General features: G+C 47.3%; 1 protein-coding gene across 2 annotated transcripts in view; it reads left to right on the forward strand.

Annotated features, from left to right (window-relative positions):
• Positions 1-27,372, forward strand: part of LOC147118989 (uncharacterized) — a 40,868-nt gene that overhangs the window by 8,262 nt on the left and 5,234 nt on the right. Inside the window, exon 2 of one of the 2 annotated variants that reach the window (XM_085984730.1) lies at positions 16,220-21,699. The exons of the other annotated variant lie outside the window; for it this stretch is intronic. Coding sequence (XP_085840856.1) covers positions 16,220-17,713 — 1,494 coding nt within the window. The 3' untranslated portion in view covers positions 17,714-21,699. Of the gene's footprint in view, positions 1-16,219; positions 21,700-27,372 lie in introns of those variants that run through there. 2 annotated transcript variants of the gene reach the window in all.

Below are 27,372 nucleotides of genomic sequence, written 5' to 3' on the forward strand. Positions count from 1 at the left end.
CCTGCGCGCTGGGCTCCTGACATCACCAGATAACCTGAAAGAGGAATCTGGATTGTCCCCGTCACTCATTCTTAAAGGGACAGCACCCTATGTCTGGGCAGCTGCTGTTAAAGGCACAGACACAACTTCACCCTTCTCTATTATAAATAAAAACAGAAAATACTCAGCAGATCAGGCAGTATCTGTGGAGAGAGAATCAGCGTTAATAGATAGATCTTCCTTAACCAACTTCTTAGACTTTTTTGAAAGAGATGACGTCCTGAATTAAATGGTGTAGTGTACCTGGACATCCAAAAGGCCTTTGACAAAGTATTGCATGAGAGACTTCTTTACAAACCAAGGTCGGGACTGAAAGCCAATAAATCCCCTGGACCTGATGGCCTACATCCTAGGGTTTTGAAAGAGGTGGCCAAAGAGATAGTGGATGCATTGGTTGTCATTTTCCAAAATTCCAGATTCTAGAATGGTTCCCGCGGATTGGAAGGTACCAAATGTAACTCCACTATTTAAGAAAGACCGCCTATTTCCACCTCTGTAACATCGCCCATCTCGGCCCTTGCCTCAGCTCATCCACTGCTGAAACCCTCATCCATGCCTTTGTTACCTCTAACCTTGACTATTCCAGTGCACTCCTGGCTGGCCTCCCACATTCCACCCTACGTAAACTTGAGGTCATCCAAAACTCGGCTGCCCGTGTCCTAACTCGCACCATTCCCGTTCGTCCATCTCCCCTGTGCTCGCTGACCTACATTGACTCCCAGTTAAGCAACGCCTCAATATCAAAATTCTCATCCTTATTTTCAAATCCCTCCATGGCCTCGGCCCTCCCTATCTCTAATTCCTTCAGCCCCACAAACCCCCGAGATATCTGTGCTCCTCTAATTCTGCCCTCTTGAGCATCCCTGATTATAATCACTCAACCATTGGTGGCCGTGCCTTCTGTTGCCTCGGCCCTAAGCTCTGGAATCCCCTGCCTCACTACCTCTCTTTCCTCCTTTAAAATGCTCCTTAAAACCTACCTCTTTGACCAAGCTTTTGGTAACCTGCCAAAATTTATCCTTATGTGGCTCGGTGTCAAATTTTCTGTCTTACAATACTCCTGTGCAGTGCCTTGGGATGCTTAAAGGTGCTATATAAATACAAGTTGTTGTTGTTGAAAGGAGGGAGAGAGAAAACGGGGAACGACAGACCTGTTAGCCTGGCATCCGTAGTAGGGAAAATGCTCGAATCTATTATTAAGGACATGGTAACAGGGCGCTTAGAAAATAATAATAAGATTGGGCAGAGTCAACACAGATTTATGAAAGGGAAATCATGTTTGACAAATCTGTTCGTGTTTTTTGAGGTTGTAACTAGCAGAATAGATAAGGGGGAACCAGTGGATGTGGTGTATTTAGATTTTCAGAAGGCATTCGATAAGGTGTCACACAAGAGGTTATTAAATAAAAGCACTACTGGCGCGAATTTATGAACTCATTTCTCTTATCTGGAAGGAGGCGAGCATGCCAGGCGATCTCAGAGATGCCGTAATTGTGACCACCTTCAAGAAAGGTGACAAGTCCGATTGCGGTAATTACAGAGGAGTTTCCCTGCTGTCTGCCACAGGGAAAGTCATTGCAAGAATCCTCCTCAATCGCCTTCTCCCAGTGGCCAAAGAGCTCCTCCCAGAGTCGCAATGTGGATTCCGCCCACTAAGGGGCACAATGGACATGATCTTCACCGCACGTCAACTACAAGAGAAATGCAGGGAACAGCACCAACCGCTGTACATGGCCTTCTTTGATCTCACAAAGGCCTTCGACACTGTCAACCATGAGGGATTATGGAGTGTCCTCCTCAAATTCGGCTGCCCTCAAAAGTTTGTCACCACCCTCCGCCTGCTTCACGACGACATGCAAGCCATGATCCTGACCAACGGTTCAGCCACAGACCCAATTCATGTACGGACCAGGGTCAAGCAAGGCTGTGTCATCGCACCAACGCTCTTCTCGATCTTCCTTGCTGCAATGCTTCATCTCACCCTCAGTAAGCTCCCCACTGGAGTGGAGCTAATTTACAGAACAAACGGGAAACTGTTCAACCTCCGTCGCCTCCAGTCCAGAGCCAAGGTTGTCCCATCCTCTGTCATCGAATTACTGTATGCAGACGATGCTTGCGTCTGCGCTCACTCGGAGGTCGAACTCCAAACCATCGTCAACGCTTTCACTGGAACGTACGAAGCATGGGCCTTACACTAAACATCCGTAAGACAAAGGTCCTCTACCAACCTACCCCTGCCACACAGTACTGCTCCCCGATTATCAAAATCCACGACAAGGCCTTGGACAACGTGGACCACTTTCCATACCTCGGGAGCCTACTGTCAACAAGGGCAGACATCGACGAAGTCCAACACCACCTTCAGTGTGCCAGTGCAGCCTTCGGTCACCTGAGGAAGAGAGTGTTTGAAGACCAGGACCTCAAACCTGGCACTAAGCTCATGGTCTACAGAGCAGCAGTGATACCCGCCCTGCTGTATGCCTCAGAGACATGGACCATGTACAGCAGGCACCTCAAAGCACTGGAGAGGTACCACCAACACTGCCTCCACAAGATCCTGCAAATCCGTTGGCAGGATAGGCGCACCAACATCGGTGTTCTTGCTCAGGCCAGCATCGAAACTTTGACCATGCTCACATCGTCCGCATGCCCGATACGAGATTCCCAAAACAAGCGCTCTATTCAGAGCTCCGGCACGGCAAGAGAGCCCCAGGTGGGCAGAGGAAATGCTTCAAGGACACCCTCAAAGCCTCCTTGAAAAAGTGTAACATCCCCACCGACACCTGGGAATCCCTGGCCCAAGACCCCACAAAGTGTAAGAGAAGCATCCGGGAAGGTGCCGAACACAGAGTGTCTTCGCCGGGAGCAAGCGGAAGCCAAGCGCAGGCAGCACAAGGAGCGCACGTCAACCCAAGCTCCCCACCCACCCGCCCCTTCAACCACCGTCTACCCCACCTGTGACAGAGACTGTAGGTCCCGCATGGACTCATCAGTCACCTGAGAACTCATTTTTAATGTGGAAGCAAGTCATCCTCGGTTCTGAGGGACTGCCTAAGAAACAAAATTAGGACTTATGGGATTGGGGGTAATATACTAGCATGGATTGAGGATTGGTTAACGGACAGAAAACAGAGAGTAGGAATAAATGGGTCATTTTCAGGTTGGCAGGCTGTAACTAGTGGGATATCACAAGGATCAGTGCTTGGGCCCCAGCTATTCACAATCTACATCAATGATTTGGATGATGGGACCAAATGTAATATTTCCAAGTTTGCTGACGACTCGAAATTAGTTGGGATTGTGAGTTGTGAGGAGGATGCAAAGAGGCTTCAAGGCGATTTAGACAAGTTGAGAGAGTGGGCAAATACATGGCAGATGCAGTATGACATGGATAAATGTGAAGTTATCCACTTCGGTAGGAAAAACAGAAAGGCAGAGTATTATTTAAATGGTGATAGATTGGGAAATGCTGATGTACAGAGGGACCTGGGTACAGAGGGAGGCTTCAAGGGGATATAGACAGGCTAAGTCTTTTTTGCACCTTCTCCAGTGTCTCTACTTTTTATAATATGGAGACCAAAACTGTTCACACTATTCCAAGTGTGGTCTAACTAAGTTTCAATACCAGTTTAACATAACTTCTCTGCTGTTAAATTCTATCCCTTTAGAAATGAGCCCCAGTGCTTGGTTTGCTTATTTTATGGCCTTACTAACCTGCATTGTTACTATTAGTGATTTGTGTATCTGGACCCCGAGATCACTTTGCTCCTCTACCCCATTTAGACTCTTAATTTCCAAGTAGTATGTGGCCTCCTCATTCTTCCTACCAAAATACACCACCTCACACTTATCTATATTGATATTCATTTGTCAATTACACACCCATTCTGCAAAGGTATTAATATATTCTTGTATTTTGTCACAGTGTTCCTCAGTATTAACTTTATCCTCCAACTTGGTGCCAACAACAAATTTTGAAATTGTTCTTCTGATTCCTGAGTACAAATCGTTTATGTAAACAGTGGGCCCAGCCTGTGAAACACCACTTCCCACCTTTTGCCAGTCTGAGTAGCTACTCCTAACCCCTACTCTCTGTTTCCTGTTTTGTAACCAGCTTGCTATCCATAAACAGTTTGTAAGATCTAGAAGATGACCAAGGTCAGGCCGTGTGGAGTGAAGGGCCAGGCAGAAGAATGGATGGAAAGATGGCTACAAAACAGGAATCAGAGGGTTGGAGTTAAGGGAAGTTGGGAGCCATCTTTCCATCGCATTTATGTGTGTTGCTGTATACTACATAGGATGCAAGGAGGCTTCAAGGGGATATAGACAGGCTAAGTGAGTAGCAAAAATATGGCAAATGGAATATAACACGGAGAAATGTGAAGTTATCCACTTTGGTAGGAAAAATAGAAAAACAGATTTTTTAAATGGTAAGAGATTGGGAAATGTTGGTGTTCAGAGGGACCTTGGTGTCCTTGTACACGAGTCACTGTAAGTTAACATGCAGGTACAGCAAGCAATCAGGAAAGCAAATGGTATGTTGGCCTTTATTACAAGAGGATTTGAGTATAAGAGTAAAGATGTCTTGCTGCAATTATATAGGGCCCTGGTGAGACCACACCTGGAGTACTGTGTACAGTTTTGGTCTCCTTACCTAAGGAAGGATATACTTGCCACAGAGGGAGTGCAGCAAAGGTTCACCAGACTGGTTCCTGGGATGAGAGGGTTGTCCTATGAGGAGAGGTTGAGTAGACTAGGCCTATATTCTCTAGAGTTTAGAAGAATGAGAGGTGATCTCATTGAAACATACAAAATTCTTACAGGGCTTGACAGAGTAGATGCAGGGAGGGTGTTTCCTCTGTCTGGGGAGTCTAGAACCAGGGGTCACAGTCTCAGAATAAGGGGTCGGCCATTTAGAAAGAAAAAGAAAGACTTGCATTTATATAGCGACTTTCATGACCACCAGACGTCTCAAAGCACTTTACAGCCAATGAAATACTTTTGGAGTGTAGGCACTGTTGTAATGTAGGAAATGTGGCAGACAATTTGCGCACAGCAAGCTCCCACAAACAGCAATGTGATCATAACCAGATAATCTGTTTTTTGTGTTATGTTGATTGAGGGATAAATATTGGCCAGGACACCGAGGATAACTCCCCTGCTCGTCTTTGAAATAGTGCCATGGGATCTTTTGCATCCACCTGAGAGAGCAGATGGGGCCTCGATTTAACATCTCATCTGAAAGACGGCCCCTCTGACAGTGCCGCACTCTCTCAGCACTGCACTGGAGGGTCAGCCTAGATTGATGTGCCCAAGTCCCTGGAGTGGGACGTGAACCCACAACCTTTGACCCAGAGACAAGCTGCCAACTGAGCCACAGCTGACTGAGATGAGAAGAAACTTCTTCACTCCGAGGGCGGTGAATCTTTGGAATTCTCCACCCCAGAGGGCTGTGGAGGCTCAGTCGTGGAGTATATTCAAGACAGAGAGCGATAGATTTTTGAATATTAAGGGAATCAAGGGATATGGGGATAGTTCAGGAAAGTGGAGATGAGGTAGAAGATCAGCCAGGATCTTATTGAATGGCGGAGCAGGCTAGAACGGCAAAATGGCCGACTCCTGCTTAGAAACATAGAAGATAGGAGCAGGAGTAGGCCATTCGGCCCCTCGAGCCCGCTCCGCCATTTAATGAGATCATGGCTGATCATCCAAATTCAGTACCCTGTCCCTGCCTTCTCTCCATATCCCTTGATCCCTTTAGCCTTAAGAAATATATCTAACTCCTTCTTGAATATACTTAATGAACTGGCCTCCACCGCCCTCTGTGGCAGAGAATTCCACAGGTTCACCACTGTCTGGGTGAAGAAATTCCTCCACATTTCAGTCCTAAATGGCTTACCCGTTATCCTTAGACTGTGACCCCTGGTTCTGGACTCCCCCGCCATCAGCAACATCCTTCCTGCATCTAGTCTGTCTAGTCCTGTTAGAATTTTATAAGTTTCAATGAGATTCCCCCTCATTCTTCTAAACTCTAGCGAATATAAGCCTAATCGACCCAATCTCTCCTCGTATGTAATTCCTGCCATCCCAGGAATCAGCCTGGTGAATCTTCGCTGCACTCCCTCCATGGCAAGAACATCCTTCCTCAGATAAGGCGACCAAAACTGCACACAATACTCAAGGTGTGGACTCACCAAGGCCCTGTACAACTGCAGCAAGACAGCCTTGTTCCTGTACTCAAATCCTCTCGCTACGAAGGCCAACATACCATTTGCCGCCTTAACCGCCTGCTGCACCTGCATGCTTACCTTCAGCGACTGGTGCACAAGGACACCCAGGCCTCGTTGCACTTCCCCTTCTCCCAATCTATTGCCGTTCAGATGATCTGCCTTCCTGTTTTTGCCACCAAAGTGGATAACCTCACATTTATCCACATTATACTGCATCTGCCAAACATCTGCCCAATCACCCAACCTGTCCAAATCATACTGGAGTTTCTCAGCATCCTCCTCACAGCACACACGCCCACCCAGCTTTGTGTCGTCTGCAAACTTGGAGCTATTACATCTAGTTCCCTCGTCTAGATCATTAATATATATTGTGAATACATGATCGGTACCCCACTAGTCGCTGCCTGCCACTCTGAAAAAGAGCTGTTTATTCCAACTCTTTGCTTCCTGTCTGCCAGCCAGTTCTCTATCCAAGTCAGTACCTTGCCCCCAATCCCATGTGCTTTAACTTTACACGCTAATCTCTTATGCGGGACCTTATCGAAAGCCTTCTCGAAGTCCAAATACACCACATCCACTGGTTCTCCCTTATCTATTCTACCAGTTACAGCCTCAGAAAATTCCAGTAGATTAGTCAAGCACGATTTACCTTTTGAAAATCCATGTTGACTTTGTCCGATCCTGTCACTGTTTTCCAAGTGCTCTGCCAGTACATCTTTTATAATGGACTCTAGCATTTTCCCCACTACCGATGTCAGGCTTACCGGTCTATAATTCCCCGTTTTCTCTCTATCACCTTTTTTGAATAGTGGGGTAACATTAGCTACCCTCCAATCCATGGGAACTGTTCCAGAATCTATAGAATTTTGGAAGATGACCAGCAATGTATCTACTATTTCTAGGGCCACTTCCTTAAGTACCCTAGGATGTAGATTATCAGGCCCTGGGGATTTATCGGCCTTCAATCCCGTCAATTTCCCTAACACCATTTCCTTAAAAATACTGATTTCATTCAGTTCCTCCCTCTCATTAGACCCTATGTTCCCTGACATCTCTGGGAGGTTATTTGTGTCCTCCTTTTGTGAAGACAGAACCAAAGTATGTAATTAATTGGTCAGCCATTTCTTTGTTCCCCATTATTAATTCCCCTGATTCTGACTGCAAGGGACCTATGCTTGACTTCACCAATCTTTTTCTCTTCACATATCTATAGAAGCTTTTACAGTCAGCTTACTCTCATACTCTATTTTCCCCCTCTTAATTAATCCCTTTGTCCTCCTTTGCTGAATCCTAAACTGCTCCCAATCCTCAGGTTTGCTGCATTTTCTGGCCAATTTATATGTCCTCTCCTTGGATCTTATGCTATCCCTAATTTCCCTTGTTATCCACGGCTGAGTCACCTTTTTTGTTTTATGCCAAACAGGGATGAACAAATTCTGTAGTTCATCCATGCGATCTTTAAATGTTTGCCATTGCTTATCCACCGTCAACCCTTTAAGTAACATTCCCCAATCCATCCTACCCAACTCGCGCCTCATACCATCATAGTTTCCTTTATTTAAATTCAGGACCCTAGTCTCTGAGTCAAATACTTCACTCTTCATCTTAATGAAGAATTCTATCATATTATGATTGCTCCGCCCCAAGGGGCCTCGCACAACAAGATTGCTAATTAACCCTTTCAGTTACAAAATACCTAGTCTAAGATAGCCTGATCTCTAGTTGGTTCCTCGACATATTGGTCCAGGAAACCATCCCGTATACACTCCAGGAATTCCCCCTCCACAGTATTGTAACTAATTTGGTTAGCCCAATCTATATGTAGATTAAAGTCACCCATGATAACTGCTGTGCCCTTACTGCACGCGTCTCTAATTTCCCGTCTAATGCCATCCCCAACCTCGGCATTACTGTTTGGGGGTCTGTATACAACTCCCACTAACGTTTTCTGTCCCTTGGTATTTCTCAGCTCTACCCATACAGATTCCACATCATCAGAGCTAATATCCTTCCTTACTATTGTGTTAATCTCCTCTTTTTAACCAGCAATGCTACCCCACCTCCTTTTCCTTTTTACCTGTTTTTTCTGAATATTGAATACCCCTGGATGTTGAGTTCCCAGCCTTGGTCACCCTGGAGCCATGTTTCCGTAATCTCAATCATATCATATCAATTTACCTCTATTTACACAGCTAATACATCCACCTTTATTATGAATGCTCCTCGCATTAAGACACACAACCTTCAGGATTGTTTTTTTTAACACTCGGACCTTTTAGAATTATTATTTACTGTAGCCATATTTGATTTAAACCCTTGATTCCTCTGCCACTTTTGCTTTTCTCCTTCCTGTCTTTTGCTTCTATCCTTGTTTCCCTTTCTGCTGTCTTGCTGCACAGGTTCCCAACCCCCTGCCATTTTAGTTTAAACCCTCCCCAACAGCACTAGCAAACACTCCCCCTAGGACATCAGTCCTGGTCCTGCCCAGGTGCAAACCATCCAGTTTTTACTGGTCCCACCTCCCCCAGAACCAGTTCCAATGTCCCAGGAATTTGAATCCCTCCCACTTGCACCATTCCTCTAGCCACGTATTCATCTGAAATATCCTTCTATTTCTACTCTGACTAGCACGTGGCACTGGTAGCAATCCTGAGATTACTACCTTTTGAGGTCCTATTTTTTAATTTACCTCCTAACTCCATATATTCAGTTTTTAGGATCTCATCCTGGTTTTTACCTATATCGTTGGTACCTATATGCACCACGACAACTGTCTGTTCACCTTCCCCCTCCAGAATGCTCTGCAGCTGCTCCGAGACATCCTTGACCCTTGCACCAGGGCAGCAACATACCATCCTGCAGTCTCGTTTGCAGCTGCAGAAATGCCTATCTATTCCCCTTACAATAGAATCCCCTATCACTATAGCTCTCCCGCTCTTTTTCCTCCCGTCCTGTGCAGCAGAACCACCCACGGTGCCAGGAAGTTGGCTGCTGCTGCCTTCCCCCGATAAGCCATCTCCCTCAACAATTTCCAAATTGGTATATCTATTTGAGAGGGTGATGGCCACAGGGGACCCCTGCACTACCTGATTCGGCCTCAACTGGAGTATTGTGCCCAATTCTGGGCATTGCATTTTATGAAGGATGTGAAGGCCTTAGAGAGGGTGCAGAAATGGTTCCAGGGATGAGGGACTTCAGTTATGTGGATAGACTGGAGAAACCTTAGAGCAGAGAAGGTTGAGATGAGATTTGATAGAGATGTTCAAAATCATGAGGGTTCTGGACAGAGTAGATAGAAGGAAACTGTTCCCATTGGCGGAAAGGTCGAGAACCAGAGGACACAGATTTAAGGGGATTGGCAGAAGAACCAAAGGTGACATGAGGAAAAACTTTTTTACGCAGCGAGTGGTTAGGATCTGGAATGCACTGCCTGAAAGGGTGGTGGAGGCAGATTCAATCACGGCTTTCAAAAGGGAATTGGATAAGTACCTGAAGTAAAGAAATTTGCAGGGTTACAGGGAAAGGGCGGGGAGTGGGACTAGCTGAAGTGGTCTTGCAGTGAGCCGGCACGGGCTCGACGGGCTGAATGGCCTCCTTCTGTGCTGTAACCATTCTATGATTCTATAAAATATTACGTTTGTTCCACAGAAGCACGGGGTTTATCTGCTTTTTATTGATGAATTTAAAAAGTCTCTATTAAAACCTGAGCCAGTGTGTTGTGAGACAAAGAGCCTTGTGTCCAATAAGGGGAATAAAGGCCCACAGCCTCCCCTGGCCCCGGGCCCTGAACAAGGGACTGGAGAAACTCGCTGCCCTGCGGATCAGACAATCAGCCGGCGCTAGTCCCGCCCCTCGTGCTCCCCGATTGGTTGGAGGACCTGCCGCCGGCTCGCTCCTCCAGCCCCGCCCCGCTTGCTCCCTATTGGTCGGAAGCTCCCGTCAATCAGGCAGTGGGCCCGGGTCACGTGTCCCCGAGGAGATCACGTGCACCGTCCAACTGACGCCGCTTGGTCCGGGGCCTCGCGGACTCTCGGGTTTTTCTATTTCTCTTTATTCTCTCCCGATCCACCCACCCCACCCCACGCGATTCTCCACCCAATCGGAGCGGAGAAAACTCACTTTGCGTCACCGATCGCGACTCTGGAACCGACACCAAGGCCTTTCCCTGGAATGCCCCGCGCCGACTCCATGCGACAGGATCTGAATGCGCAGGCGCAGCTCCGAGTGGGGGAGGGGTTTGGTGTCCTCTGGGCATGCGCAGTTATTACACTTGGCGACCGGGAGGGGTCGCTGTGCCGGACTCGGCCCAAACCGCCGACCCGCCTGCGCATGCGTGGACTCTCGGCTGTCAATCAACCGTCAGCCAGCAGAGGTCGCTGGTGAGACCAGTGAAGAAAGAAAGACTTGCATTTATTTAGCGACTTTCACCACCACAGGACGTCCCAAAGCGCTTTACAGCCAATGAAGTACTGTTTGAAGTGTCGTCACTGTTGTAATGTAGGAAACGCAGTAGCCAATTAGCACACAGCAAGCTCCCACAAACAGCAATCTGATAATCTATCATTTTGTTATGTTAATTGAGGGATAACCATAGAAACATAGAAGATAGGAGCAGGAGTCGGCCATTCAGCCCCTCGAGCCTGCTCCGCCATTCAATGAGATCATGGCTGATCATCCAATCTCAGTACCCTGTCCCTGCCTTCTCCCCATATCCCTTGATCCCTTTAGCCTTAAGAAATATATCTAACTCCTTCTTCAATATATTTAATGATTTGGCCTCCACTGCCTTCTGTGGTAGAGAATTCCACAGGTTCACCACTCTCTGGGTGAAGAAATTGCTCCACATCTCTGTCCTAAATGGCTTACCCCTTATCCTTAGACTGTGACCCCTGGTTCTGGACTACCCGACCATCGGGAATATCCTTCCTGCATCTAGTCTGTCTAGTCCTGTTAGAATTTTATAAGTTTCAATGAGATCCCCTCTCATTCTTTTAAACTCCAGGGAGAATAAGCCCAGTTGACCCAATCTCTCCTCATACATCATTCCTGCCATCCCAGGTACCAGCCTGGTGAATCTTCGCTGCACTCCCTCCATGGCAAGAACATCCTTCCTCAGATAAGGTGACCAAAACTGCCCACAATACTCAAGGTGTGAACTCACCAAGGCCCTGTACAACTGCAGCAAGACGTCCTTGCTCCTGTACTCGAACCCTCTCGCTACGAAGGCCAACATACCATTTGCCTTCTTAACCACCTGCTGCACCTGCATGCTTACCTTCAGCAACTGGTGCACAAGGACATCCAAGTCTCGCTGCACTTCCCCTTCTCCCAATCTATTGCTGTTCAGATAATAATCTGCTTTCCTGTTTTTGCCGCCAAAGTGGATAACCTCGCATTTATCCACATTGGGCAGATGCATCTGTCCAATCACCCAACCTGTCCAAATCATACTGGAGTTTCTCGGCATCCTCCTCACAGCACACACGCCCACCCAGCTTTGTGTCGTCTGCAAACTTGGAGATATTACATCTAGTTCCCTTGTCTAGATCATTAATATATATTGTGAATAGCTGGGGTCCTAGGACCGATCCCACTAGTGACTGCCTGCCACTCAGAAAATGACCTGCTTATTGCAAGTCTTTGCTTCCTGTTTGCCAACCAGTTCTCTATCCAAGTCAGTACCTTGCCCCCAATCCCATGTGCCTTAACTTTACATGCTAATCTCTTATGCGGGACCTAAGGGGAAAAAAACATTAGTGGGAGTGGTATATAGACCTCCAAACAGTAAGGTGGAGGTTGGGGATGGCATTAAAAGGGAAATTAAAGAAGCGTGCAATAAGGGCACAGCAGTCATCATGGGTGACTTTAATCTACATATAGATTGGGCCAACCAAATTAGTAACAATACTGTGGAGGAGGAATTCCTGGAGTGTTGACGGGATGATTTCCTGGAGCAATATGTCGAGGAACCAACCAGAGATCAGGCCATCTTTGACTGGGTATTATGCAACGAGAAAGGATTAATTAGCAATCTTGTTGTACGAGGCCCCTTGGGTCGGAGCGATCATAATATGATCGAATTCTTCATTAAGATGGAGAATGAAGTAGTTGACTCAGAGACAAGGGTCCTCAATTTAAATAAAGGAAACTACGATGGTCTGAGGAGCGAGTTGGGTAGGATTGATTGGGGAATGGCACTCAAAGGGTTGACAGTGGATAGGCAATGGCAAACATTCAAAGACCGAATGGATGAGCTACAGAATTTGTTCATCCCAGTTTGGCATAAAAATAAAACAAAAAAGGTGACTCAACCGTGGCTAACAAGGGAAATTAGGGATTGCATAAGATCCAAGGAGAGGACATATAAATTGGCTAGAAAAAGCAATAATCCTGAAGATTGGGAGCAGTTTAGGATTCGACAAAGGGATTAATTAAGAAAGGGAAAATAGAATATGAGAGTAAGCTTGCATGGAACATAAAAACTGACTCTATAAGCTTTTATAGATATGTGAAGAGAAAATGATTGGTGAAGTCAAGCGTAGGTCCCTTACAGTCAGAATCAGGGGAATTTATAATGGGAAACAAGGAAATGGCAGACCAACTAAATACATACTTTGGTTCTGTCTTCACAAAGGAGGACACAAATAACCTCCCAGAGATGCCGAGGAACATAGGGTCTGATGAAAGAGAGGAACTGAAAGAAATCAGTATTTGTAGGAAAATGGTGTTCGGAAAATTGATGGGATTGAAGGCCGATAAATCCCCAGGGCCTGATGGTCTACATCCCAGGGTACTTATGGAAGTGGCCCTAGAGATAGTAGATGCATTACTCGTCATCTTCCAGAACTCGATAGACTCTGGAACGGTACCCATGGATTGGAGGGTAGCTAATGTTACCCCACTATTCAAAAAAGGTGGTAGAGAAAAAGCGGGGCATTATAGACCGGTAAGCCTGACATCGGTAGTGGGGAAAATGCTAGAGTCTATTATAAAAGATGTAATAACAGAGCACTTGGAAAGCAGTGACAGGATCGGACAAAGTCAACATGGATTTACAAAAGGTAAATCATGCTTGACTAATCTGGAATTTTTTGAGGATGTAACTGGTAAAATAGATAAGGGAGAACCAGTGGATGTGGTGTATTTGGATTTTCAGAAGGCTTTCGATAAGGTCCCACATAAGAGATTAGCGTGCAAAATTAAGTCACATGGGATTGGGGGCAAGGTATTGACTTGGATAGAGAACTGGTTGGCGGACAGAAAGCAAAGAGTTGGAATAAACGGGTCGTTTTCCGAGTGGCAGGCAGTGACTAGTGGGGTACCGCAAGGATCGGTCCTAGGACCCCAGCTGTTCACAATATATATTAATGATCTGGACGAGGGAATTGGATGTAATATCTCCAAATTTGCAGATGACACAAAGCTGGGCGGGAGGGTAAGCTGCGAGGAGGATGTCGGGGAAACTCCAGTACGATTTGGACAGGTTGGGTGATTGGGCAGAAACATGGCAAATGCACTATAATGTGGATAAATGTGAGGTTATCCACTTTGGTGGCAAAAACAGGAAGGCAGATTATTATTTGAATGGCAATAGATTGGGAGAAGGGGAAGTGCAAAGAGACCTGGGTGTCCTTGTGCACCAGTCGCTGAAGGTAAGCATGCAGGTGCAGCAGGCGGTTAAGAAGGCAAATGGTATGTTGGTCTTCGTAGCAAGAGGGTTCGAGTACAGGAACAAGGATGTCTTGCTACAGTTGTACAGGGCCTTGGTGAGACCGCACCTTGAGTATTGTGTGCAGTTTTGGTCACCTTACCTGAGGAAGGACGTTCTTGCCATGGAGGGAGTGCAGCGAAGATTCACCAGGCTGATACCTGGGATGGCAGGAATGATGTACGAGGAGAGATTGTGTCGATTGGGCTTATACTCACTGGAGTTTGGAAGATTGAGAGGGGATCTCATCGAAACCTATAAAATTCTGTCAGGTCTGGACAGACTAGATGCAGGAAGGATGTTTCTGATGGCCGGGGAGTCCAGAACCAGGGGTCATAGTCTAAGGATAAGGGGTAAGCCATTTAGGACTGAAATGAGGAGGAATTTCTTCACCCAGAGAGTGGTGAACCTGTGGAATTCTCTGCCACAGAGGGCGGTGGAGGCCAGTTCATTAAATATATTCAAGAAAGAGTTGGATATATTTCTTAAGGCTAAAGGGATCAAGGGATATGGGGAAAAGGCAGGGACAGGGTACTGAATTTGGATGATCAGCCATGATCACGTTAAATGGCGGAGCAGGCTCGAAGGGCCGAATGGCTTCCTCCTGCTCCTATCTTCTATGTTTCTTATCGAAAGCCTTCTGAAAGTCCAAATGCACCACATCCACTGGTTCTCCCTTATCCTTTCTACCAGTTACATCCTCAAAAAATTCCAGTAGATTAGTCAAGCACGATTTACCTTTTGTAAATCCATATTGACTTTGTCAGATCCTGTCACTGTTTTCCAAGTGTTCTGCTATTACATCTTTTATAATGGACTCTAGCATTTTCCCCACTACCGATGTCAGGCTTACCGGTCTATAATTCCCCGTTTTCTCTCTACCACTTGACAGTCCCGCCATCCCAGGAATCGATCTCGTTGAACCTTTGTTGCACTCCCTCTATGGCAAGTATATCCTTCCTTAGGTAAGGAGACCAAAATTGTAGACAGTACTCCAGGTGTGGTCTCACCAAGGCCCTATATAATTGGAGTAAGACTTCTTTACTCCTGTACTCAAATCCTCTTGTAATTTCAATCAACCATTAGCTAGAAGAGGTCGCTGGTGAGACCAGTGAAGAAAGAAAGAGTTGCATTTCTATAGCGCCTTTCACCACTACCGGACATCCCAAAGTGTTTTACAGCCAATGAAGTACTTTTGAAGTGTAGTCACTATTATAATGTAGGAAACGCAGCAGTCAATTACCGCACAGCAAGCTCCCACAAACAGCAATGTGATAATGACCAGATAATCTATCTTCTTACATTGATTGAGGGATAAACATTGGCTAGGAGACTGGGGATAACTGCCCTGCTCTTTCCCCCATTACAACAGTGACTACTTCATTGTAGTACTTCATTGGCTGTAAAGCACTTCAAGACTTCTGGTGGTCATGAAAGGCACGATATAAATGCAAGTCTTTCTCGAAATAGTGCCATGGGATCTTTTATATCCACCTGAGAGAGCAGACGGGGCCTTAGTTTAACGTCTCATCCAAAAAAATCACCTCCGACAGTGCAGCACTCCCTCAGCAGTGCACTGGAGTGTCGGCCTAGATTTTTGTGCTCACGTCTCTGGAGTGGGATTTGAACCCACAACTTTCTGACTCAGAGGTGAGAGTGCTACCAACTGGGCCCAGGCTGACACTAAAGAACAAGCTGTTCTGACGAAGGGTTATCGACCTGAAACGTTAACTCTGTTTCTCTCTCCACAGATGCTGCCTGACCTGCTGAGTATTTCCAGCATTTTCTGTTTTTATTACAGAAACGAGGGAGTGATTGCTGACAGGAAGAATGTTGGGTCATCCTGCGCATGCGCACCTCCCTGGCGGCTGAGGTGAAACACTGACTCGCCCCCACCTGAGCTGCACTCGCGTACCAGATGTTGCGGTTCCACATGCGCGCCCGGTATTCCAACCGCGGGGTTTTATGCGCTGAGCGTGCGCATTACAGACCGATCGGGACAGGCGATTGTGGAGCAGGTGGGAGAGCGCGGGGCCCATGAGCACATGCGTGGAACTCAGTCAAGAGAGCGCTTTCTGGAGCGCGGGGGCTTGTGGGTATTACAGCCGCCATTACTGCTGATCCTTTCAACCAACCTGTGCAGCAGCTGGAGCCTGAAAATCAGCTTCACTGCCCATGGGTTCGGAAAGAGGAAAATTAAAGAACAGTTTGCCTCTGATCCTTTTCTGATCTCAATTTACAGGGTTATAGAAGTGGAGCAGTTACAGGCGGAAGCTCAGACCAAACATCACGTCAAGATCTGACAGAGTCGCTCGATTCATCCGGACCTGAATATCATCGGCCTTTGCACATGGAAGGAGAAAGCAGCGATCGCAGCGATGACAAACCGCACACGTGTTCAGTGTGTGGACGCGGATTCAGCCGATCGCCTGACCTGACGAGACACATGCACTGTCACACCGGGGAGAAACCGGGTAAAGGTGGGGACGGTGGGAAGGGATTCAGTTCCCCGTCTGCATTGGAAGTTCAACGGCGCAGTCACACCAGGGACAGTCCATTCACCTGCTCCATGTGTGGAAAGGGATTTGTTTGTTCATCCCACCTGCAAACACACCAGCGAGTTCACACTGGGGAGAGACCATCCAACTGTTCTGACTGTGGGAAGAGTTTTAAAAGCCCATGGGCTCTGGTGCGACACCAGCTTGCTCACACTGATGAGAGACCATTTCAATGTCCTGACTGTGGGAAGAGCTTTAAAAGCCCTGGGGAGCTGAAGCAACACCAGCTTGTACACACTGATGACAGGCCATTTAAATGTCCTGACTGTGGGAAGAGCTTTAAAAGGACCGGGAATCTGAAGGGACACCAGCGAGTTCACACTGGAGAGAGACCATTCACCTGCTCCGTGTGTGGGAAGGGATTCCCTCTGTCATACCACCTGCTGATACACCAGCGAGTTCACACTGACGAGAGATCCTTTAAATGTTCTGACTGTGGGAAGAGCTTTAAAAGCTCCGGGGCGCTGAAGACACACCAGCACCTACACACTGGGGAGAGACCGTTCACCTGCTCCGAATGTGGGAAGGGATTCACTGAATCATCCACCCTGCAGAAACACCAGCTTGTTCACACTGACGAGAGACCCTTTAAATGTTCTGAGTGTGGGAAGAGTTTTAAAAGCCGCCGGACGCTCACGCAACACCAGCGAGTTCACACTGGGGAGAGGCCGTTCACCTGCTCCGAATGTGGGAAAGGATTCACTCAGTCATCCCACCTGCTGGCACATCAGCGAGTTCACACTGACGAGAGACCATTCACCTGCTCCGAATGTGGGAAGGGATTCACTGAATCATCCACCCTGCAGAAACACCAGCTTGCTCACACTGATGAGAGACCCTTTAAATGTTCTGAGTGTGGGAAGAGTTGTAAAAGCCGTCAGATGCTCACGCAACACCAGCGAGTTCACACTGGGGAGAGGCCGTTCACCTGCTCCGAATGTGGGAAAGGATTCACTCAGTCATCCCACCTGCTGGTACATCAGCGAGTTCACACTGACGAGAGACCATTCACCTGCTCCGAATGTGGGAAGGCATTCGCTCGGTCATCCACCCTCCTGGAACACCAGCTTGTTCACACTGACGAGAGACCCTTTACATGTTCTGACTGTGGGAAGAGCTTTAAAAGCTCTAAGAACCTTACGGGACACCAGCGAGTTCACACTGATCATCGAATCTAACAGCACAGAAGGTGGTGATTCGGCCCATCGTGTCTGTGCCGGCTCTTTGAAAGAGCTGCCCAATTTAGTCCCAAACCCCAGCACTCTGCAAACTAGTCCTCTTCAAGTACACGTCCAATTACCGTTTGAAAGTTCCTGTGGAACCTGATTCCAGCATCCTTTCAGATGGTGCGTTCCAGATCTGAACAACCCTCTGTGTGAAAACAATTCTCCTCATTTCCCTCTAGTTCTTTTAGCAACTATTTTAAATCTGTGACCTTTGGTTACCGACCCACTTGCCAGAGTGAACAGTTTCTCCCTACTTGCTCGATCAAAACCCCTCATCATTTTGAACACCTCTATTAGGTCTCCTCTTAACCGTCTCTGCTCTAAGGGGAACAATCCCAGCTTCTCCAATCTCCACATAACTGAAGTCCCTCATCCCTGGTACCATCCTGGTCAACCTCCTCTGTACCCTCTCCAAGGCATTGACATCTTTCCTAAAGTGTGGTGCCCAGAACTGTACACAAGACTCCAGCTGAGGCCAAAACCCTGCAGCTGTACAAAACCCTGGTTAGACCACACCTGGAGTACTGTGAGCAGTTCTGGGCACCACACCTTAGGAAGGATATATTGGCCTTGGAGGGAGTGCAGCGTAGGTTTACCAGAATGATACCCGGACTCCAAGGGTTAAGTTACGAGGAGAGATTACACAAATTAGGGTTGTATTCCCTGGAATTTAGAAGGTTAAGGTGTGATCTGATCGAAGTTTTCAGGATATTAAGGGGAACAGATAGGGTAGATAGAGAGAAACTATTTCCGCTGGTTGGGGATTCTAGGACTGGGGGCATAGTCTAAAAATTAGAACCAGACCTTTCAGGAGTGAAATTAGGAAACACTTCTACACACAAAGGGTGGTAGAAGTTTGGAACTCTCTTCCGCAAACGGCAATTGATGCGAGATCAATTGTTAATTTTAAATCTGAGATTGATAGGTTTTTGTTACCCAAAGGTATTAAGGGATATGGGCCAAAGGGGGGTGTGTGGAGTTAGGTCGCAGATCAGCCATGATCTCATTGAATGGCGGAACAGGCTCGAGGGGCTGAATGGCCTCCTCCTGTCCTATGTTCCTAACTAGTGATTTGTAAAGGTTTAGTGTAACTTCCTTGTTTTTGTATTCAATGGCCCTATTTACAAAGCCAAGTATCCCATATGCTTTCTGAACCGTCTCACCAACTTGCCGTGGCACTTTCAAAGATTTGTGAATATGGACCCCCAGGTCCCTCTGCTCTTGCACCCCCTCAAAATAGTCCCATTTAGATTATATGGCCTCTCCCTGTTGTTTCTCCCAAAGTGCATCACTTCACACTTATCCTCATTTAATTTCATCTGCCTTGTGTCTGCTCATTTCACAGTCTGTCTTTGTCCTTCTGAAGTCTGCTACTACTATGCTCACTAGTTACTACGTTGCCAAGTTTTGTATCATCCGTAAATTTCAAAATTGTACACCTATACCCAAGTCCAGGTCAGTTATATATAACAAGAAAAGCAATGGTCCTAATCCCGACCCCTGGGGGAGCCCACTGCATACTTCCCTCCAGTCAGAAAAACATCCCTCAGCACTGCTCACTGTCTCCTCTCTCTTAGCCAATTATACCCAAATTACCATCAGCCCTTTAATTCCCTGTGCTTCTATTTTCCGAGTAAGTCTCTTATGTGGTACTTTATCAAATGCCTTTTGCAAGTCCATATATACAACATCTACTGCACTACCTTCATCAACCCTCTGTTACTTCATCAAAGAACTCAATCAGGTTAGTCAGACACGATTTACCTTCAACAAATCCACACTGGCTGCCCCTTATTAACCCATGCTTCTCCAAGTGAGAATTAATTTTGTCCTTGACAATGGTTTCTAGTCGTTCACCCACCACTGACATTAGACTGATTGGCCTGTAGTTACCAGGTTTATCCTTCTCCCCTTTTTTTAAACAGGGGTGTAACATTTGTAATCCTCCAGTCTTCTGGCACCACTCCCATATATCTGAGGGAGATTGAAAGATTGTGGTCGGAGCTTCTGTCTCCACCCTAGCTTCCCTCAGCAATCTAGGATGCATCGCATCTGGACCGGGTGACTTGTTAACTTTGAGTGATGACAACCTATTTAACACCTCCTTTCTATCTATTTTTATCCAATTTCTCTACTCCCTCTTTACTGCGACATTAACTTCATCCTCTTCTTTTGTGAAGACAGATGCTAAGTACTCATTCAGTACCTCAGCCACGCCCTCTGCCTCCGTATGATGAGCTCCTATTTGGTCCCTAATCGGCCCCACCATTCCTTTAACTATCCTTTTACTTTTCATATGTTTATAGAAGATTTTTGGGTTCTCTTTTATGTTACCTGCTAATCTTTTCTCATATTGTCTCTTTGCCCTTCTTATATCCTGTTTCATTTTCCCCGCACTCTCTGTATTCTGCCTGGTTTTTGACTGTATTCTGCACCTGACATTTGTCGTAAACCTCCTTTTTCTGTTTTATTCTCACCTCAATATCCTTTCTCATCCAGGGAGATCTATCTTTGGATGCCCCATCTTTCCTCCTTATGGGAATATGCTTGGATTGAACACCATCGGATGTTCCCGATGGTCGGGGAGTCCAGAACCAGGGGTCACGGTCTAAGGATAAGGGGTAAGCCATTTAGGACAGAGATGAGGAGGAATTTCTTCACCCAGAGAGTGGTGAACCTGTGGAATTCTTTACCACAGAAGGCAGTTGAGGCCAATTCGTTAAATATATTCAAGAAGTAGTTGGATATATTTCTTAAGGCTAAAGGGATATGGGGAGAAAGCAGGGAGAGGGTACTGAATTTGGATGATCAGCCATGATCTCATTTAATGGTGGAGCAGGCTCGAGGGGCCGAATGGCCTACTCCTGCTCCTATCTTCTGTGTTTCTATGTTTACCTGAACTATCTCAGCCTTGAAGGCCTGCCATTGGTCATTCACTGTTTTCCTGGACAATCTTTGTTTCCAGTCCACCTGAGCTCGATCCCTTCTCAAATCACGGAAATTGGCTCTCTTCCAGCCGGGTATTTTCACCGTTGATTTTTCTTTGTCCCTTTCCATAACTACTTTAAACCTAATGATATTGTGATCACTGTTAACCAGATCCCTCCTGCCCCAGAACCAATGAGAGACCCTTTAAATGTTCTGACTGTGCAAAGAGGTTTCAGAGTTCATCCAACCTGCTGAGTCACCAGCCTGTTCACACAGATTCTCAAAGAAAGGAAGCTGTTTTAGAAAGGCTGGCGACACTAAAAGTTCGCAGCCATCTCAGTGTAGTGACCCTTTAATTACAATCTCACAGAACAAGGAGAATCACTGTCCCTTTAACTACCACAAATCCCTGTGTGGAGGAGAGGGGGAGATACAGTCTGTCCCAGTAACTGTCGCAGAACAGAATTAGCGACCCTGTCCCATAAGGGCTTGACCCTCCCCCACTCCCTGCTTTTCAAGTGTCGCATCCTTAAAATTCTCATCCTTGTTTTCAAATCCCTCCGTGACCTCGCCCCTCCCTATCTTTCTAATCTCTTCCAGCCCCACAACACCCCGAGGTCCCTGCGCTCCTCTAATTCCGGCCTCTTGTGCATCCCCGATTTTAATCGCTCCACCATTGGTGGCCGTGCCTTCAGCTGCCTGGGCCCTGAGCTCTGGAATTCCTTCCCTAAACCTCTCCATCTCTCTACCCCTCTCTCCTTCTTTAAGATGCTCCTTAAAACCTACTTCTTTGACCAGGCTTTTGGTCATGTGCCCGAATATCTCCTTATGTGGCTCGGTGTCAAATTTTGTTTTATAACGATCCTGTGAACAGCCTTGGGACGTTTTACTACATTAAAGGCGCTTTATAAATACAAGTGGTTGTTGTTTCCTGAAACTAATAATAAATTCCCCAGAGGGAAAAAACTTGTACTTTTACTCCCAAATATTAAAAAGTTTGTTCTGCAGAAGCATCCGGGTTTATCTGCTTTTATTGATGAATTTTAAAAGTCTCTATTAAAACCTGCGCCAGTGTGTTGTGAGACAAAGAGCCTTGTGTCCAATAAGGGGAATAAAGGCCCACAGCCTCCCCTGGCCCCGGGCCCTGAACAAGGGACGGGAGAAACAACAGAAAATGTTGGAAAAACTCAGCAGGCCAGGCAACATCCGTGGAGAGAGAAATAGAGTCAACGTTTCCGGTCAAAACCCTTTGTCAGGACTAAAAAAAACACAGGAAATGAAACCGATTAAAAGGCCAGTTTGGGGGCTGGGAAATGGGGATGAAAGAACAAAAGAGAAGTGAAGAGACATCAAGAGGTATTCAAAATGAGACGAGATGGTGATCGGACTAGTGGAGACAAAAGACGGCTCTAGATTAGGTGTGAAATGCGCTGGCAGAATGAGGGACAGCTGCCATGTGGGAGAGAAAAAAAAGGCGGATGGGCACAAAACAAAGGAAGGTTAAAAAATATATGTAGAAATGTAATAGGGGGCCGAGGTTATGATCTGAAATTGTTGAACTCGATATTGAGTCCGGAAGGATGTAAAGTGCCTAATCGGAAGATGAGGTGCTGTTCCTCGAGCTTACGCTGGGTTTCCGTGGAACAATGCAAGAGCCCGAGTGCAGTGAGGTCTGAGGGGGAATGGGGCGGTGAATTAAAATGACAGGTGACCGGAAGCTCGGGGTCACCCTTACTGAACGGAGGTGTTCTGCAAAACGGTCACTCAATATGCGTTTGGTCTCCCCAATGTAGAGGAGACCACATCGTGAGCAGCGAATACAGTATACTAGATTGCAAGAAGTACAAGTAAATCGCTGTTTCACCTGGAAGGGGTGTTTGGGGCCCTGGACAGTGGGAAGGGGGGAGGTATAAGGGCAGGTGTTGCATCTCCTGCGCTTCCACGGGAAGGTGCCAGGCGAAGGGGTGCTGGGGGTGATAGAGGAGTGGACTAGGGTGTCTCGGAGGGAGCGGTCCCTACGGAATGCTTAAAGGGGAGGGGAGGATGCGTTTGGTGGTGGGACCACGTTGGAGGTGGTGGAAATGGTGGAGGATGATCAGTTGAATGTGGAGGCTGGTGGGGTGAAAGGTGAGGACAAGGGGAACCCTATCATGGTTCCGGGAGGGAGGGGCAGGGGTGAGGGCAGAAGTGTGGGAGATAGAACGGACCTGGTCGAGGGCCATGTCAACCACGGTAGAGGGGAATCCACGGTTGAGGAAAAAGGAAGACGTGGATAAATGTGAGGTTATCCACTTTGGTGGCAAAAACAGGAAGGCAGATTATTATTTGAATGGCAATAGATTGGGAGAAGGGGAAGTGCAGAGAGACCTGGGTGTTCTTGTGCACCAGTCGCATGCAGGTGGTTAAGGCGGCAAATGGTATGTTGGCCTTTGTAGCAAGAGGGTTCGAGTACAGGAACAAGGATGTCTTGCTACAGTTGTACAGGGCCTTGGTGAGACCGCATCTTGAGTATTGTGTGCAGTTTTGGTCGCCTTACCTGAGGAAGGACATTCTTGCCATGGAAGGAGTGCAGCGAAGATTCACCAGGCTGATACCTGGGATGGCAGGAATGACGTATGAGGAGAGATTGTGTCGACTGGGATTATACTCGCTGGAGTTTAGAAGATTGAGAGGGGATCTCATTGAAACCTATAAAATTCTGTCAGGCCTGGACAGACTAGATGCAGGAAGGATGTTTATGATGGCCGGGGAGTCCAGAACCAGGGGTCATAGTCTAAGGATAAGGGGTAAGCCATTTAGGACAGAGATGAGGAGGAATTTCTTCACCCAGAGAGTGGTGAACCTGTGGAATTCTCTGCCACAGAGGGCGGTGGAGGCCAGTTCATTAAATATATTCAAAAAAGAGTTGGATATATTTCTTAAGGCTAAAGGGATCAAGGGATATGGGGAGAAGGCAGGGACAGGGTACTGAACTTGGATGATCAGCCATGATCTCATTGAATGGCGGAGCAGGCTCGAAGGGCCGAATGGCCTACCCCTGCTCCTATCTTCTATGTTTCTATGTCGGAAGCACTGGCGTGGAAGGTGGCATCGTCGGAGCAGATGCGGCGGAGAGGGAGAAACTGGGAGAATGGAATAGAGTCCTTACAGGAGGCAGCGTGGGAGGAAGTGTAGTCCTCCAGGTAGCTGTGGGAGTCAGTGGGCTTGGAGTGAATGTGGGTCAATAACCTATGCCCAGAGATGGAGACGGAGAAGTCGAGGAAGGGAAGGGAAGAGTCGGAGATGGACCATGTGAAGGTGAGGGAAGGGTGGAAATTGGAGGCAAATTGAATGAAATTGTTTAGTTCAGGGCGAGAGCAGGAACCGACACCGATACAGTCATCAATTAACCAGAAAAAGAGGCGAGGGAGGGGACCCTAGTAGGATTGGAACAGTGTTCCACATATCCCACGAAAAGGCAGGCATAGCTAGGGCCCATGCGGGTACCCATAGCAACACCTTTGATTTGGAGGAAATAAGTGGAGTCAAAGGAGAAGTTATTCAATGTGAGAACAAGTTCAGCCAGGCGGAGGAGGGTGGTGGTGGATGGGGACTGGTCAGGCCTCTGTTCAAGGAAGAAGTGGAGTGCCCTCAGGCCATCCTGGTGGGGGATGGAGGTATAGAGGGATTGTACGTCCATGGTGAAAAGGAAGCGGTTGGGGCCAGGAAACTGGAAATTGTTAAAGTGATGGAGGGCGTCAGAAGAGTCGCAGATGTAGTTGGGAAGAGACTGGACAAGGGGAGGAAAAAATAGAGTCGAGATGGGAAGAGATAAGTTCCGTGGGGCGAGAACAGGCTGAAACGATGGGTCTACCAGGGCAGTCCTGTTTGTGGATCTTGGGAAGGAGGTAGAAGCGGGCTGTGCGGGGTTGGGGAACTATGAGGTTGGTGGCCGCGGGGGCAAGATCTCCAGAGGAGATGAGGTCAGTGACAGTCTTGGAAACTGTGGCTTGATGTTCGGTAGTGGGGTCATGGTCCAGGTGAAGGTAGGAGGAGGTGTCGGAGAGTTGGTGTTCAGCTCCCGCTAGGTAGAGGTCGTTTCGCCAAACAACAACAGCACCACCCTTGTCAGCGGGTTTAATGACAATGTTGGGTTGGATCTAAGAGAATGGAGTGCTGCAAGTTCAGAGGGAGGTAGGTTGCAGTGAGTGAGGGGAGCAGAGAAATGGAGACGGCCGATGTTGCGGCGGCAGTTAGCGATGAAAAGATCTAGAGAGGGTAAGAGGCCAGGGGGAGGGGTCCAGGTAGAACGAGAATTCTGAAAGCAGGAGAAAGGGTCAGCCGTGTGGGGGGAAGACTCCTGGCCAAAGAAGTGGGCATGGAGATGAAGGCGGCGGAAAAAGAGTTCAGCATCATGCCGAGCTCGAAATTCATTGAGGTAGGGACGTAAGGGGATGAAGTTCAGGCCTTTGCTGAGGACTGATCATTCGGGGTCAGAGAGGGGAAGGTCAGAGGGGATAGTGAAAACACAGCAGGGGGTGAGATTGGGAGAAGGGAGGGTCAGAGGAATGTGAAGGGGAAGAAGGTTCCGGAGGGGCGTTGGTGTTCAAGAGTTGATGAAGCTTGCGATCCTTGACATCAGAAAGGAAGAAAAAAAGTTTTTGTTGAAGCGTCAGATGGTTAGAAGGACGAAATGGAACTGTGGACCCAGACAGCTTTGAGATAGAGTGTGTGGGTGCTGCTGAAGAGAGAGGTCGAGAGTGTTCATGTGGCGCCGCATGGCGTTGAGGGTGGATCTCAAGATGCGGCGAGAGCAGTAGTTCGAGGAACGATGAATATCTTTGAGATATTTGTAATCCTGGGTGGATCTGAAACACGAAGGGCGGAAGTTCAGTTGGAATCCACGTGGAATAAGTCGGAACCGGAGACAGTTGCTGAGGAAAGAGATGTGGCTGTGAAACCGAGTCTTGGCAGATACCTGATCAAACACGAGAAGGGAAACTGAAAGTGTAAAGTCCGCGCCTCAATAATACACGGACTTCGGGAGAACAGTTTAACAGGTACTTTACTGAACAAGAGGCAGCTTGAAACTGAAACTACAGAAGCCTGTTAGGGCCTTTTATACAGGGGTGGTCACTGCCGGTACTGCAGTCTAAGACCAGTTATTCCCTTAAAGGTACATACACAACAATTCCTCCCCTTTTAGATAAACAGTACATAACATTCATTTAACAACTAAATAATAACTAATTACAATTACAATTTTCTCAGTAATATAAATGACTTTCAGTTGATGTATATAAGTTCAGTCTTTGAGGAGGCTTCCTGATCCGGACTGGATAGCGCCTTTCTCAAGTATCCTGTTCTGGCGGTGGAGTCAATTCTGGCTCATTGTCATTGGTTGGTTCGTCAGCTTCCAATACCCCTGCTTCTGAGGTAGATGCAATCTGTACTTCGGGCTCATTACCAGGTGCACATGCTTGTGGTACAGGTTTGGCTTGTTCCTGTGACACTAGAATCCGGTCAGCATGGCGTCTCACGATGCTCTCTCCAACGTCCACTGTACATTAGTGGTCCCTGCTGTGTGCATATCGTGCCTGGCTGCCATTTTTCTGTTCGGTAGTCGCGGGCCAAGACTGGTTGCCCTATCTTGAAGCTCCTGGTTGGCTTCTCATTTATGTGCTGGAACTGCTTATCCTCAACATCTCGTCTTATGTTTGGTTTGAGCAAATCCAAGCGACATCTTAGTCTCCGGTCGAAAAACAGTACGGCTGGAGTTTGGTTGGTTACTGCATGTGTCGCATTCCGGTAAGCAAACAGGAAGTTATCCACCTTGTGTTGCAGTGGTATGTCGTCGTTATACATTGCCTTTATGGCCTTTTTAAAGGTCTGAACAAACCTCTCAGCCAATCCATTTGTGGCTGGATGATATGGGGCAGATGTGTAATGTTTCACCCCATTATTCTTCAGGAACCTCCAGAAATCCTCAGACACAAACTGTGGGCCATTGTCGGAACCGATCTGTTCTGGCAACCCATTCCTGGTGAAGATGGTCCTTAGGACTGCAATAGTTTTCGCCGTGGTGGTGGAGGACATTTTAATGACCTCTGGCCATTTCGAATGGGCGTCCACAGCGATTAGAAACATTGAGTCCATAAACGGAGCAGCGAAATCAATGTGTACCCGTTGCCATGGAGATGAGGGCCACTCCCATGGATGTAGTGGGGCCTGTGGTGGAGCGTTTTGGACCTTCTGGCATCCTGTGCATCTCTTGGTCATATCCTCGATTTCTTTATCGATTCCCGGCCACCACACAAACGCCCTTGCTAGGCTCTTAATTTTTACCCCTCCCAGATGACCCTCGTGAAGCTCATTGAGTACTCTATCTCTCAACTTGGGTGGAATTACCACTCGGGATCCACACATCAAGGTTCCCCGGCACACTGACAGCTGCTCCCTCCTTGGCAAGAATGCTGGCAACAGTGACTTGCTATATGCTGGCCATCCCTTCACCGTCAAATCATAGACCCGAGAGAGTGTCAGGTCATTTCGGGTTTCCTTCTCAATACTTGCGTTTGTAACAGGCAAACATTCGACTATGGTCGCATGGAATATCTCCACCGGGTCCACTGCAGGTGCTTCTTCCGCCGTAGGCAACGGTAGGCGCGACAGCTCATCAGCGTTTCCATGTTGTTTCGTACCTT

The sequence above is a fragment of the Somniosus microcephalus genome, chromosome 4 (genome assembly GCF_052327205.1).
Source record: "Somniosus microcephalus isolate GS21.2 chromosome 4, FLI_Smic_1.0, whole genome shotgun sequence".
NCBI lineage: Eukaryota > Metazoa > Chordata > Chondrichthyes > Squaliformes > Somniosidae > Somniosus > Somniosus microcephalus.